Raw genomic sequence first — 15555 nt, 5'->3', positions numbered from 1 at the left:
CCTCCAGGAAAAAGACTTTAGACTGTTGATGCTGAGGAAGATGCAAGACATTGGAAATAAACTGGAGGCAAAGATGGATTACTTACAGGAAACACTGAGCAAAGAGATACAAGATATAAAACTTAAACAAGAAGAGATGTAAAATACAACAACTGAAATAAAAAATTCACTAGAAGCAGCTAACAGCAGAATACAGGAGGAAGAAGAACGAATAAGCGAGGTGGAAGACAGATTAGTGGAAATTACGGATGCAGAACAGAAAAGAGATTGAAAACAAATGAAGAGAGTCTCAGAGAACTCTGGGACAACGTGAAACACACCAACATCCGTATTATAGGGGTGCCAGAAGGAGAAGAGAGAGAGAGGGAGACAGAAAAAATATTCCAAGAGATAACAGCCGAAAACTTCCCTAACATGGAGAAGGAATCACTCACTCAAATCCAGGAAACACAACGAGTACCATACAAAATAAACCCAAGGAGGAACACCCCGAGACACATACTAATCAAACTGACCAAAATTAAAGACAAAGAGAAAATCCTGAAAGTAGCTAGGGAAAAGAAACAAATAACATACAAGGGAACCCCGATAAGGCTATCGGCAGATTTTTCAACAGAAACTCTGCAGGCCAGAAGGGAGTGGCATGATATACTCAACGTGATGAAAGGAAAAAAACCTCCAACCAAGATTACTCTACCCAGCAAGGCTCTCATTCAGATTTGAAGGAGAAATCAAAACCTTCTCAGATAAGCAAAAGCTGAGAGAATTCAGCAACACTAAACCAGCCTTACAACAAATACTAAAGGAACTTCTATAGGCAGAAAGAAACAAGAGAAGAAGGAAAGAAAAAAGAGCAGCAAAAACAAATCCAAAACAATTAATAAAATGGCAATAAGAACATACATAATAATTACCTTAAATGTGAATGGGCTAAACACCCCAACCAAAAAACATAGACTGCCTGAATGGATACAAAAACAAGACCCATATATATGCTGTCTTCAAGAGACCCACTTCACTTCTAGGGACACATACAAATTGAAAGTGAGAGGATGGAAGAAAATATTTCATGAAAACAGGGATCAAAAGAAAGCTGGAGTAGCAATACTCATATCAGACAAAATAGACTTTAAAATGAAGAATATTTTAAGGGACAAAGAAGGACATTACATAATGATCAAAGGATCAATCCAAGAAGATGTTATAACAATTTTAAGTATCTACGCACCCAACACTGGTTCACCACAATATATAAGGCAACTGCTAACAACCTTAAAAGGAGAAATCGACAATAATACAATCATAGTGGGGGACTTTAACACCCTACTTACAGCAATGGACAGATCAACCAGACAGAAAATCAATAAGGAAAAACAGGCCCTAAATGAAGCATTAAACGAGATGGACTTAATAGATATTTATAGGATATTTCATCCAAAAGCAACAGAATACACATTCTTCTCAAGTGCACATGGAATATTCTCTAAGGTTGACCATATCCTGGGCTACAAATCCAACCTCAGTAACTTTAAGAAAATTGAAATCATATCAAGCATCTTTTCCGACCACAACGCTATACGACTGGAAATCAACAACAAGAAAAAAACTGCAAAAAACACAAACACGTGGAGACTCAACAACATGCTACTAAACAACCAATGGATCACTGAAGAAATCAAAGAGGAAATTAAAAAATACCTAGCAGCAAATGACAACAAAGATACAACACTCCAAAACCTATGGGATGCAGCAAAAGCCGTTCTAAGAGGAAAGTTTATAGCAATACAAGCCCACCTCAGGAAACAAGAAAAAGCCCAAATAAACAAGCTAACTCTACATCTAAAGCAGCTTGAGAGAGAAGAACAGACAAGACCTAAAGTTAGTAGAAGGAAAGAAATCATAAAGATCAGAGCAGAAATCAAGGAAATAGAAACAAAGAAAACCATATAAAAGATCAATGCAACGAAAAGCTGGTTCTTTGAAAAGATCAACAAAATTGATAAACCCCTAGCCAGACTTATCAAGAAAAAAAGAGAGAGGACTCAAATCAATAAAATCAGAAATGAAAAAGGAGAAGTAACAACGGACATCACAGAAATACAAGGGATCATAAGAGACTACTATATGCAACTATATGCCAATAAAACGGAAAACCTACAAGAAATGGACAAATTCTTAGAAAAGTGCAATCTTCCAAGACTAAACCGAGATGAAATAGAAAAGATGAATGGACCCATCACAAGAACTGAAATTGAAACTGTGATTAAAAAACTTCCAACAAACAAAACTCCAGGACCAGATGGCTTCACAGGCAAATTCTATCAAACATTTAGAGAGGAGCTAACACCTATCCTTCTGAAACTATTTCAAAAAATTGCAGAGGAAGGGATACTCCCAAACTCATTCTATGAGGCCACCGTCACCCTGGTACCAAAACCAGACAAAGATACCACAAAAAAAGAAAACTACAGGCCAATGTCACTGATGAACATCGATGCAAAAATCCTCAACAAAATACTAGCAAACTGCATCCAACAATACATTAAAAGGATTGCATATCATGATCAAGTGGGATTTATCCCAGGGATGCAAGGGTTCTTCAATACCCACAAATCCATCAGTGTGATACACCACATTAACAAACTGAAGAATAAAAACCATATGATCCTTTCAATAGACGTGGAAAGAGCCTTTGACAAAATCCAACACCCATTTCTGATAAAGACCCTTCAGAAAGTGGGCATAAGGGGAACCTACCTCAACATAATAAAGGCCATATACAACAAACCCACAGCGAACATCATTCTCAATGGTGAAAAACTGAAAGAATTCCCGCTGAGATCAGGAACAAGACAAGGATGTCTGCTCCTGCCACTACTCTTCAACATAGTTCTGGAAGTCCTAGCCACAGCAATCAGAGAAGTAAAAGAAATAAAAGGAAACCAAATTGGAAAGGAAGAAGTAAAACTATCCCTATTTGCAGATGACATGATACTATACCTAGAGAATCCTAAAGACTCTACCAGAAAACTGTTAGAGCTTATCCACGAATTTGGCAAAGTTGCAGGACACAAAATCAATACACAGAAATTGATAGCGTTTCTATATACTAACAATGAAAGAGCAGAAAAGGAAATTAGGGAAGAAATCCCGTTTAGCATCGCATCTAAAAGAATAAAATACCTAGGAGTAAACCTACCTAAAGAAACAAAAGACCTGTACTCTGAAAACTACAGGCCACTGATGAAAGAAATCAAAGATGACAAAAATAGATGGAAAGATATACCATGCTCGTGGATTGGAAGAGTTAATACTATCAAAATGACTATACTACCCAAGGCAATCTACAGATTCAATGAAATCCTTATCAAATTACTGAGGACATGTTTCAGAGAATTTGAACAAAATATTTTAAAGTTTGTTTGGAAGTACAAAAGACCCAGAATAGCCAAAGACATCCTGAAAAAGAAAAATGGAGCTGGAGAAATCAGGCTCCCGGACTTCAGACTATACTACAAAGCAAGAGTCGTCAAACCTGCATGGTACTGGCACAAAGACAGACATATAGATCAGTGGAATAGGATAGAAGGCCCAGAATTAAACCCATGCACTTACAGCCAACTAATCCATGACAAAGGAAGCCAGATTATACAATGGAGAAAGGACAGCTTGTTCAATAAGTGGTGCTGGGAAAACTGGACAGCCACATGGAAAAGAATGAAATTAGAACACTCCCTAACACCATACACAAAAAATAAACTCCAAATGGATTAAAGACCTAGATGTAAGACCAGACACTATCAAACTCCTAGAGGAAAACATAGGCCAAACACTCTATGACATAAATGACAGCAACATCTTCTCAGATCTACCTATCAGAGTATTGACAATAAAAAGAAAAATAAACAAATGGGACCTACTCAAACTTCAAAGTTTCTGCACAGCAAAGGAAACCCTAAACAACACAAAAAGACAACCCACAGAATGGGAGAAAATCTTTGCAAGTGAATCGACTGACAAGGGATTCATCTCCAAAATTTATAAACAACTTCTGCAGCTCCATACCAAAAAAACAAACAACCCCATCCAAAAATGGGCAGAAGATCCAAACAGACAATTCTCCAAAGAAGACATACAGATGGCCGAGAAAAACATGAAAAGATGTTCAGCGTCACTCATTATTAGAGAAATGCAAACCAAAACCACATTACACCAGCCAGAAAGGCCATCATCCAAAAGTCTACAAACAAGAAGTGCTGGAGAGGGTGTGGAGGAAAAGGAACCCTAGTACACTGTTGGTGGGATTGTAAATTGGTGCAACCACTGTGGAAAGCAGTATGGAGATTCCTCAGAAAACTAAACATAGAACTACCATTTGATCCAGCAACCCCACTCCTGGGCATCTATCCAGAGAAAACCACGACTCTCCAAGACACATGTACTCCAATGTTCATTGCAGCACTATTTACAATAGCCAAGACATGGAAACAACCGAAATGTCCATCGACAGAGGAGTGGATCCAGAAGATGTGGTACATATATACAATGGAATATTACTCAGCCATTAAAAGAACAAAATACCAGCATTTTTAGCAACATGGATGGACCTAGAAACTATCATGCTAAGTGAAGTCAGCCATACAATGAGACACCAACATCAAATGCTTTCACTGACACGTGGAATCTGAAAAAAGGACAGACGAAACTTCTTTGCAGAACAGATGCTGACTCACAGACACTGAAAAACTTATGGTCTCCGGAGGAGACAGTTTGGGGGGTGGGGGGATGTGCCTGGGCTGTGGGATGGAAATCCTGTGAAATCAGATTGTTATGATCATTATACAACTACAGATGTGATAAATTCATTTGAGTAATAAAAAAATGAAAAAATAAATAAATAAATAAATAAATGGGATGGGAATGGGACCAAGGCAGCATTTCCAGTAAAGGACCCATCCATGCAAGCACACAGGACCCCAGAAGTCACTGCTCTCAGTCTGGGTGGGACCAGCGAACCTAGGTCCACAGCCGGGCCAGGTCCTCTTCCCACCAGGGACATAAGCAGCACTGCTCCAGGTGATGTTGAGGGGCGGGGGGGCCGCCTGCAGAGCACAGTGGGGGCACCTGGAGTCAACCTCAGAGAGGGACATCTTAGTGTGGGCACTGTCACCTTCTGAGTCCACACAAGGAGGGTGAGCAAGACAGGCCCCCTCCCTGCCTGCCACCTGCCACCCACGGAAGCTCAGGCAGCAGTGTCCTTCTCTCTCAGCCTCTTGGTCTCCTTCATCTGGAAAGAACCCACATAAGGACTATGTTTCCTTTTGGATGAACAACGTGTACTGCTCCGTGTGATTGTTTCCCTGTGAATCACGTGAAATGCTGTCAAGGCAAAATGAATCATCTTGGGAGGAATTCTGGTACCAGCAGGGCAGGGGGCAGTGCCTGCCTGGACCCAGGGTACCACACATCTGGAAGAAAGCTGAGCAGAGGAAAGGGAAGTTCACTGCTGCTACCAGGTTGTTACTTACCTGCTCCAAGACGGGAGAGGGAACAGTAATAGGGACAAAGACAAGGGCTTCTGGAGGACCATCTGTTAGGACCCAGTGGCCAGGAATAGCCAAGGGCATAGCTTGATCCCAAGTTTTGGGGGACGGCTATAGGGTCATAGCAAGTACAGGTCACGGGGCCCCGGGAGAGCTAAGGGGGGTCATGTGTGGTTAGGACAAGGAGAGGCAGAGGGGTAGCCAATGAGTGAGGGGAAGCGGCCCTTCCTGGTTATGCCCTCCACTACCAGTCTCACTGCACGTGGACCCAGCAGGAGTCAGTGCTTGGGAGGAAGAACACCTGCTCCAGCTCCCAGCTGGTCCCTCTGAGGTAACAGTTCCCAGGAGCATCTTTACTTGGGAGGCAGGTCCTTGGGCATATCCCGTCATCATCAACCGAGGCCTGTCCCCCACCCAGGGCAAGAGCGCATGTGGTTAATGAAACTTGGCTTTGCCCCAGTTCAGGTTCCTGGCCCAGGGTCCCTAAGACCCTCGGGATTTCCCTAGTGATGGGAGTGAGGAGCATCCGTTCGTAACAAGCCCATTCGCCCAGGGCCTGCCTTGGGAGACACGGAGACTGGACAAGGGGCCAGCTGACCCAGGGGAGCCCTACCTGGAGCAGCAAGATGAACTGTGGGAACCTCTGGATGGGCTTCATCATTAGGCTGTAGAGCGTCACGCGGTCAGGGCTGGATTCCTGGCACTGCTGCGGGGACACGGGCCCGCTCACCTGAGGCTAAGACCTCGAGGCCCCCCTTCCACCCCCACCCCCCGCCCCCCGACACAGCCCCAGGAAGGGCACACACCTGCCCTTTGCCCCATCTGCTTGCAACCATACCCACTACAGCGCAAACATGATGACATGTGCAAGTCCACGGCCACACTGCAAACACACTGACACTTTCGAGTCCCCTCTCACACCACAAACACACATGAAATCCATGGCCAGGCCCATCTGGTTTCTGAACTGAAATCTTCTATTTTTTCAGTCAATGTTTTAAGTGCTATTATGAGCTAATTTCTTTTCTTTTCTTTTCTTTTTTTTTTTTTTTTTTTGTCTTTTTAGGGCCACACCCACAGCATATGGAGGGTCCCACGCTAGGGATCTAATCGGAACTGCAGCTGCCGGCCTACACCACAGCCACAACAACGCCAGATCCGAGCTATGTCTGCGACCTACACCACATCTCACGGCAACACCGGATCTTTAACCTACTGAGTGAGGCCAGGGATCAAACCTGCAACCTCATGGTTCCCAGATTCATTTCTGTTCCATGATGGGAATTCCTATGAGCTAATTTCAATACCCTAAGAAGCAAATGAGTTTCTCAGATCCTATAAGTGCCAAAAAAGTGCAACTATCAAAAAGAAAAGTGACAGAATCCCCAAGCGGAGTGGCGCGGGCCCTTAAAGGGCCTTGCCCTGCCTCCAGTGGACTGCCTGGGTGGCTTGTTCTGCAGGGGGCCATGGATTTGTCCTGAGTCTATGAAGACTCAGGACAGGGTGGGGCGTGCGTGTCCAGAAACAGGCTTTGGCCCCAGGTTTTATAATGCAAACTGGAGTCTCACATGGGAGGAGGAGACTAGGCCCAGTGGACGAGGGTGTGAGCAGATTTCAATGTGGTTCTTCTTGCGGCAAGCCTTCCTGGTGAGTGGACGTCACAGCCTGGGACAGGTGTCACCCATTCAGTCCAGGGGGAGGTTTCAAGGTCAGCCACCCCTGAGAGGGTGGGGAGCCCCCACCTGATGTCAGAGGAGGGCTAGACGCCGGACTCCCACCACCTGGTATGGGCTCGGCCTTCAAGGTCTGCTGACAGCTATGACTCAAAGAGGCCAAGGAGCCCCAAGCCAGACTCCAAGAACCATGTCCCGTTATTCCTCATCTTAGGCTGAAGGATGGGGACCAAAAGCCACTTGCTGGGGTCTGACCTTCATTTTCCGACTGTCTCCCCATCTGGCTACCCACTTTGAAGGATGTGCAAATAAAGGTTTTTCTCAAAAAGCTTGGAGTTCCCATTGTGGCTCAAAGGGTTAAGAACCTGACATGCTGCCTGTAAGGATGCGGGCCTCGCTCAGTGGGTTAAGGATCCTGCGTCGATGTGGCTGCAGTGTAGTTGAGCAGCTGCAGCTCTGATTTGACCCCTAGCCTGGGAACTTCCGTATGCCTCGCGTACGGCTATAAAAAGAAAAAAAAAAAAAAGCTATGTTACTGCTAAACATTCATCTTTATTTCTACCATGGATCCAATACCTAGGGTCCTGTTGGTGGTAAAATCTTTACAAGTAACACACATTTAACAGGAATGTTTGATAAGATTTTCCTATGATGTATTTTGACACAGAATCTGTTATTGGAGAGTGTTAAAACCCCTCAAGGCTTAAATAAAAGTGCTTACCTTTAAAAATTCAAGAAAAGCAGGTTTCGTAGCACATGTTTTCTTAAGGATTGCCACCGCTGTGCTAAAATTATTCACATATTCACTATAGGCATCCAGCACCATGGATTTAGAAAACTGAAACAGGAGGAAATTGAGAAATATAAATAATGTGTAGAGTCCAAATGCTACTTTTCCAAGCTTAAAATGAAAGACTGAAACCGGCACTAATCATAACCCCTCAGTCACAGCGGTGTTTTCATTAGATAAACTTTATTATGACTGTGTGTGATTATTTTTTCCTTTACGCAGACTTGTTAAGAATTTTGAACTGGATGGCTGATCTTGTTTTGCTGACCCCAATGCTCTTTAAGGCCTCCCTTCCCAAACCCATGGCAGTTTTGGGGGTTCAGTGAAGAAAGGTTCCTACCACAGATGTACACAGACGGTGATTACAGACATCCTTCTTTCCGTCCCTGACAACCAGCACTCTGTGCACTTCACCCCGAGACAGGATGTCCTGCACCTGAGTCGGTGGAGGTCCTGTATCCAGACCTCAACATCCCCTAGAAACAGCCTTCCAGGCTGAGGAGCAACGTCACATACATAGGTTCACTGCCTGATTTTCCTAGAGGCACAAGGGTCTCAAGGGTTGGAAACATCTGCCTCACTCTCTGAGATCAGTCTTCTAAGATGCCACATATTCTTGAGGCTGGACATCAACACCCATCCGTAGACAAAGTGGGTCACCACTTAGAAGAAATGCTTTCATCTATATTATATTTCTGATAAGTATCGTATCTAAAGATCCCTGAAATAATCTGAAAGATCCCTGAAAGGTGTTATGCAAATTAATTTTAGTAAGAACTGTTTCCATGTTATGTTCAAAGCATAATTTATGTACCTTATCTCATTCAGCACACAAACATACAGAAGAAGAAGGCTTCGTATATCCTATTAGAGCACCCCCTTAATGCTCTGATGAACACTTAAATGTTTTTTATAGGGAGTTCCCGGTGTGGTGCAGCAGAAACAAATCCCACTAGTATCCATGAGGATGCAGCTTTGATCCCTGGCTTCACTCAGTGGGTCAGGGACCCAGCATTGTGTAGTTTGCAGACTTAGCCTGGATCCCGAGTTGCTGTGGCTGTGGCATAAGCTGGCAGCTGTAGCTCCAATTCAACCCCTAGCCTGGGAACTTCCATATGCCATGGGTACGGCCCTAAAAAGGAAAAAAAAAAAAAAGTTTTTATATATCCTATTAGAGCACCTCTTCAAGTATATGAACACTCAAACATTTTTAAGCTCTCATCCCCCTGACGTCATTGTCTTCAATCAATTATAGAATCCATCTTGCTTTCTCCATCTCTGCTGCCTCTGGAGAGGAAACCAGCCAATTACAGTGTGGATGATGCATAAATAGGCCAATGACAAGCAGCTCAGTACTGCCCGGTGCCCAGGCTCAGGGCCGACATGGCTCCTGCTGCGAAGGCTGTGGTGCCTGCTCAAATCCCACCACATCCTAGGCCGCCACAGGGCCCGGTGATCACATCACAGAACCCCAGGCAGGGTGCCAAGGTCGGGGGAGAAACAGGAGGCTATTTTCCCGCAAGACATTTCCCGCGGTTGCTGGAGGGCGAGTCCCTGTGAGGGCACCAATCCGACAACCTTACGACATCGTTCACAAGCAAAGCCCTGGCTCAGCAACAAAAGGCGTCCTCCAACTGCCTGTGGCGTACCCCAAACCAACAGTGCGGTTTCGGGTAAACCTTCCCCGTAAGCCTCTGGATGCTTCTCTCGATATTCCTCCCCCACCCCACACCTGTGCAGAGCCTCCCGACTTCAGACCCGCCTGCACAGGCAGCTCAGCAGTGTCTGCAGTGTCCTGGGGATCCTGCTGCAGGACACTGGCCCTAAGGCACCCGCGGAAGAAGGGCAGGGGCACCCACAGACCCTCCAGGTGTGGCGGCTCTGTTACCGAGGCTACGAAGACGTCTCCAATCATCTCCACGGAGTCCCACTCGGCCACACGGCTGGCCAGGGCGATCTGGAACAAGCAGTGGCACTGCAGCACCTCCTTGACCCGGTAGAACACGGTCCGCAGCTTCCTCTCGCTCAGGACCCTGGGCTCCATCTCAGAGAGCGGTTTCTCGTATTGCTGAGAAATAGAAACAAGGACGGCACCGGCTTTTCTCGGGAAGCACGAGAGAACAGGGACACCGTTACTCTACGTCAGAACGAACCGCCTGACTTCTGATGTCAATGTACAGGCACCTCTCAAATTCTTTTAAGAATTCTGCAAATTTGAGTATTTTATGGTTCGTAAATATACATAAACATATACGTATGTAACAAAAATATATCTGTAAAAAAGTCTCATAAAACACATCCACTACGTTCACGACATTTAGGTACCTCCAATATCCTCTTAAGGGCATCCACGTAGTTCTTTTCACTGTCGACAATCGAACCCAGAATATACCTTCTTACGACCTGGTGGGAATTTGAAAACACAACAGCTGAAAACTGCCTCAGAAAACACAACAGATAAATTTCACCTCTACATTGAGGCTTGGTAAGTTTTTGTTTTCAAGACAGTTTTAGACAAATGAAACCTCCCAAGGCCTTAAAATATTTTAGATAGTGTATTAACTAACCACCTTTTTGGGCACAAAACATACTTCCCCCATCACTCCAATTATTTTATTTTTCTAAACCTCAAATTATAAACTATATACTATGGCAGCACAATTAAATTATGGCATTAATAACAATTTCATCCACTTACCCAGCAACAATGAAGTGAATTAACCTGACTGCATTTCACATGCCCAGCATGGAACTGCATGGTATTTCACAGACACATTAAGTATTTAAAAACAAACAAACAAAAAAACAGTTCCAGTCTTGACTCAAAGAGTGCTATCAGTAACACTGATTTAAAATCATTATTCCAAAGTTAGAAGAGAAACGGAGTTCCCATTGTGGCCCAGTGGTTAGCGAACACAACTAGCATCCATGAGGATGCAGGTTCCAACCCTGGCCTCACTCGGTGGGTTGAGGATCTGTCATTGCCATGAGCTGTGGTGCAGGTCAAAGATGCAGCTCAGATCTGGCCTTGCTGCAGCTGTGGTGGAGGCCAGCAGCTGTAGCTCTGATTTGACCCCTAGCCTGGGAACTCCACATGCCATGGGTATGGCCCTAAAAAGACAAAAAGACAAAAATAAATAAATAAAATAAAATAAATAAAACGTTAGCTACCAAAAAAAAAAAAAAAGTTAGAAAAGAAACAAGAAGATTTGGAAGGTAGAGGTTATGGTTTTGTCCTGAGGCCCTTCCCGCCTTGAGGCCGAGGAGACAGGGAGCAGTCACCAAGGTCTCTTCTGAGTACAGAGCTCCTAACGGGTTGAGATGCTTGTTTTGCCAACAGTGAGGTCACCTCTGAGGTTTGCTTTGTGTTACTGGAGCACAAGTTTCTGGCCCTAAGATGCCTGTTAAAGGCCAGTGACCATTCTTGGCACTTCTGTCAGGCTTACACACAGTTTGGCAAGTTGTTCTTGGCAATAACGGGAAAAGAGAGCATACAGATGACAGTAAGGTTGCTCCCACCCCACACCCACAGGCACCAGCCTGGCGGCAGTGCAGATTCAATCCAGGATCCACGACGCCACCTGGTGGAAAAGGGACAATGTTCTATGGGGACGCCTCTGGTTGGTCACCACTGCGTCAACAAGGTGCAAAGACGTGAACCAGAGCTGTTCTGCTCACAAAATGATGGCAAAAACCAGCCCTTCTAGGGTGCTTAAAGAGGAAAGTCATGTATTCAAAATACAGGTGTGTGTGGCTTCAGAGAAGTGCCGGGCCAGGCAACCCGCCCCCTGGGGGCTGACTCCAGCCCACAGACCTCCCCCAACTCTAAAACGAGGGTGAACCCCCAACTGAGACATCCCCAAACTGCAGGTGGTCAAATCCAGGTCAGCCTTCTCCCCAAACCCAGATGCCCAAACACTGACTAAAGTCTGGAGCCAGAATTATTTGGGGAATTGGGAGGGGTCTAATCTAGCTATTAGATATTTTTTTAAGTCCTGAGATGATATAATGTACCAGGTCAAAGGGCCTAGAACTGGTATTAAGACAACTGAAAACTACAAAATAAAACCCAAAATTCTGGAGTTCCTGACATGGCTCAGCAGAAACAAATCTGACTCGCATTCACGAGGACACAGGTTTGATCCCTGGCCTTGCTCAGTGGGTTAAGGATCTGGTGTTACCGTGAGCCATGGTATATGTCGCAGATGCAGCTCAGATCCTGCATGGCTGTTGCTGTGGCTGTGGTGTAGGCCAGTGGCTAGAGCTCCAATGTAACCCCTCCACATGCTGCGGATGCAGCCTTAAAAAGACAAAAAATAAAACAAAATCCCAAATCTTGCCCGCAGTTTGGCCCCCAGTTAAACTCGGGGCATGAACAACATGCCTCAGGCTTCCTGGGACCCCAACCACAGCCCACGAGGGGAACTCAGCCCTGGAACAGACCTTCCTATGAAGCCACGGGAACCAGCAGGAAGGCGCCAGGGCTGAGAGGGTGATTAGTGCCAAGGTCCTGGGGTCAGAGGAGGGGGCCACTGCCTGGACAAAGGGCAGAGGGCAGAGGCCATAGGCCAGGCCGTGTCCTTCAGTATCAATGCTACTTTTCAAGTAAATGACAACCAAGAAATAAAGGAGGCTTTCTATTTCTTTTTTTCTCCCACAGGGCATGAAAAGAATGCTCCATATCCAGCATTTACCATGACATTATGTTACCTTACTTCAGTGTTGGAAGAAAAAATAATTAAAGAGCTTCCACACCTGGGTGTAACTTTTTAAGAGAAAGATCCCACAGAGAACAAGCAGTGAATCGTGGAGGTAAGAAAGCAAGCTGGGGAGCAAGCACAGAAACCAAAATACACGTCCTCTGCTGTTGTAACCCGGCCATCCTGTGCTTAGTGCTGAGGGCGTGTCCAAAACACCAGGCAAAGCCTATCACACGTGTCACGTCAGTGTCCTGTCGCATCATGAGGAAGACACTGCAGACACATCCTTGTGTTACAGAGAAGGGTGTTGCTCAGGAATTGTGGGCCTGGAGTCAGAACCAGCCTTGTGGGAAGCCTTGCAACATGTCACCCCCTCAGCCCTGAGGGGACAAAAACAGACTGGCGGGTGTGTGCATCTGTTAAGACTCCAGGCTCGAAATACCTTTCCCCTCTGTCTCTTGGCCAACCCTCAAGACCCCTCACCGCCTCCAGGTCCCAGTCTGGACCAGATGCCAAGCAGCCACTGAGCCTCAGCCCACCCTGCAGGCCTGCCCCCTGCCGTGTCCAGCCCCTCCCTATCATCCGAGAGAAGGGCTCAAGTCCCAGGGCCTCGAGATCGGCCAGAGCCCCAGGTGGCCAAACGATCCCAGCCAGAAACCCCCTTTCCAACAAGGTAGGTAAGCTGGGAGCATGGACAGTGAGCAGAGGGCAGCGGAGATGGGTCTCTGCTCCTGGAAAATTGGCAATGCAGCCACATTTCCACACAGGAGCACGCGCGAAGCAGGGCTTTGGTCAGAGATCCAGGTGGGACCTGGACCTGCCATATTCTCCACACGATGCCCACTCCCCAATAAGGAGCCCCAGGTCTGGATGTTCCCTGTGGACCCACACTCCGCAGGGTCATGCAAGGTGGCACATACAGCCTGTTGGACGTGTCCCGCCCCCTGAGCAGGAGTCCAGCCCCTCACCATCCAGCGCCAACAATGTAGACCCTCCACTTCCCTCTCACGTGCCAGCTTCCCATCCTGTCCTGACAGAGTATTAACAGCCCCAGGCAGCCTTTCCAGTGCAGCTCATCATCTTAGGCTCTGAACTTACTGGGAAGCATTTCTGTGTGGTTGTGTCTGCATCCGTTATCTATGCGTGTATGTAGTGGGTATTACACGTGCTTCTACCATCCAGCTCATCTGCCTATCACCTACCTACCTACCAACCTACCTATGTCTGTGGGGCTGTTGTTCTGCCTGCATCGGTGTGTACGTGTGTACATGGAAGGTCCTACACATGCATCTACCATCTAGCTCGTCTGCCTATTACCTGCCTACCTATCTACATCTCTGGGGCTATATCATCTCCTTATATCACCTGCCTGTCACCTCTCTCAGTCTCCAAGAATCTCATGAGGTTGCCCACAAAGGAAAAACAAATCACATCCCACCCAAACCATCGACCCCTCCCCTCAGGCCCTTGTTCCTGAAGTTTTCCTTGCCTTTTACCCAAAGATAATCAAATGGAAACCACTGCATTTTTCCCCTCTGCTACCTGTTTACAGAGATTAAGAACTTCACTTATATTTGGCTGCTTCATTAGTTGTTGGAGTCTGTATTCTAATCTCCGACTGAGGCGCCATGTACACACACACTTCACACTCTCATGGCCAGTCTCTGTAAAGTCGTCCCATCAACACGGCCTGGTTCACAGAGGATGAACACGTTCCACGCATGTTCACAATTACTCAAGGTACTTAAGGACGGGGATGCAGAGCCGGGCCCCAGCTGCTGACCAGGCCTCAGAGGCCCACCGCTGGGTTAACCCTTCCCTTGCTGGCCCAGGGGAGGTGGGTGGAGGAGGCCAGGTGGGGCAGTGACAGGGCGTCTGTAGCAGCAGGTCCCTCCCAGCCAGCACAGCCTCTCGGTTGCAAAAACACCAGGTACCAGCCCGCACAGCCTACCTGCTGCTGAGATAAACCGTCCGGCATCGGGGTCAGGACAGCCTCCGGGTGTCTGCAGTCTACATCAATGAACAAGCTCTGCTCCTCTTCCAGGCAGGATCTGTGATCTTAAAGGAAGACACAACGTGCTAGCTTGACCCTGCAGTAGTATGTTCATACATCACCTCACAGCAAAGCTGGCCGTCAAATCAAGGCCTTGGGTAGACTTCTCAGTTCTACACAATTCCTTGCCACCCAGCGATGAGTCAGGTCTTAACAAACCCAAGAAAATACCCTCCCCACAGGAGGAATGCAGTGTTTGCTGATATTCGTAATTTTTCAGTACTTGAAGTCTAACTTTAAAAGGCAGAGGGGTCATCTGAATACCTAGATGGCAAAGAAGAAATACATATTTCAACTTTTAATCTATAAAATATAGATATCAGAAACAAAGAAAGGCAGCTACAAAGAGCTAAGAACACTCAGTAGTCGGTGAAAACTAAATGAGATGGAGTCACGTCCTGAACTTTCTGCCTTTGTCACTAGAGATCTGGAAAAGCACAACTTTCCCCAAATCGAACATTTTAGACAAAACTAAATTCATTTCTAAAAACTGAGATGCAGCTAAATAGTCTAAAGAATTCACAAAACAGCTAGAAACCAGAAAGCACAGAGATTTCTAGGTAATTTTTTAGAGATTATCTGATTATCTAATTCAAAAACACAAAACCCTAGTGGAAAAAAAAAATGTCTATGGAACTTTTAAAAGCCTACAGTGGGTGCACACCTGTCAGAACAGCCAAATCTAGACACTGACCATGGCACATGCCGGGTGTGGAGCCACAGGAACTCTCAGAATCACTGCTGTGGGAGAGCAGAGAGGTGCCACCACCTGGGAACACAGTTGGGCTGTTTCTTC

At 46.0% G+C, this 15555-nt stretch overlaps 1 protein-coding gene across 50 annotated transcripts in view; it reads right to left on the bottom strand.

Annotated features, from left to right (window-relative positions):
- Positions 1-15555, bottom strand: part of ARHGEF10 (Rho guanine nucleotide exchange factor 10) — a 96265-nt gene that overhangs the window by 39208 nt on the left and 41502 nt on the right. For 27 of the 50 annotated variants that reach the window (XM_084999693.1, XM_084999656.1, XM_084999681.1 and 24 more), the window contains 5 exons: positions 14658-14764; positions 10332-10409; positions 9895-10074; positions 7938-8054; positions 6157-6249 (listed from right to left, as the gene is read on the bottom strand). In XM_084999693.1, the coding sequence (XP_084855819.1) occupies positions 6157-6249; positions 7938-8054; positions 9895-10074; positions 10332-10409; positions 14658-14764 (575 nt within the window). The remainder of the gene's footprint in view (positions 1-6156; positions 6250-7937; positions 8055-9894; positions 10075-10331; positions 10410-14657; positions 14765-15555) is intronic. The other 23 variants (XM_084999661.1, XM_084999674.1, XM_084999697.1 and 20 more) reach the window with 1 other exon arrangement.

This window comes from Sus scrofa, chromosome 15 (assembly GCF_054392235.1).
Source record: "Sus scrofa isolate SSC_HxYL_T2T_F1_AM1 chromosome 15, Sscrofa_HxYL_maternal_Yorkshire_Landrace_v2.0, whole genome shotgun sequence".
In the NCBI taxonomy this organism is placed as follows: domain Eukaryota; kingdom Metazoa; phylum Chordata; class Mammalia; order Artiodactyla; family Suidae; genus Sus; species Sus scrofa.
The sequence above is the reverse complement of the archived record's forward strand: the minus strand, read 5'-3'. Positions and strand labels throughout refer to the sequence as shown.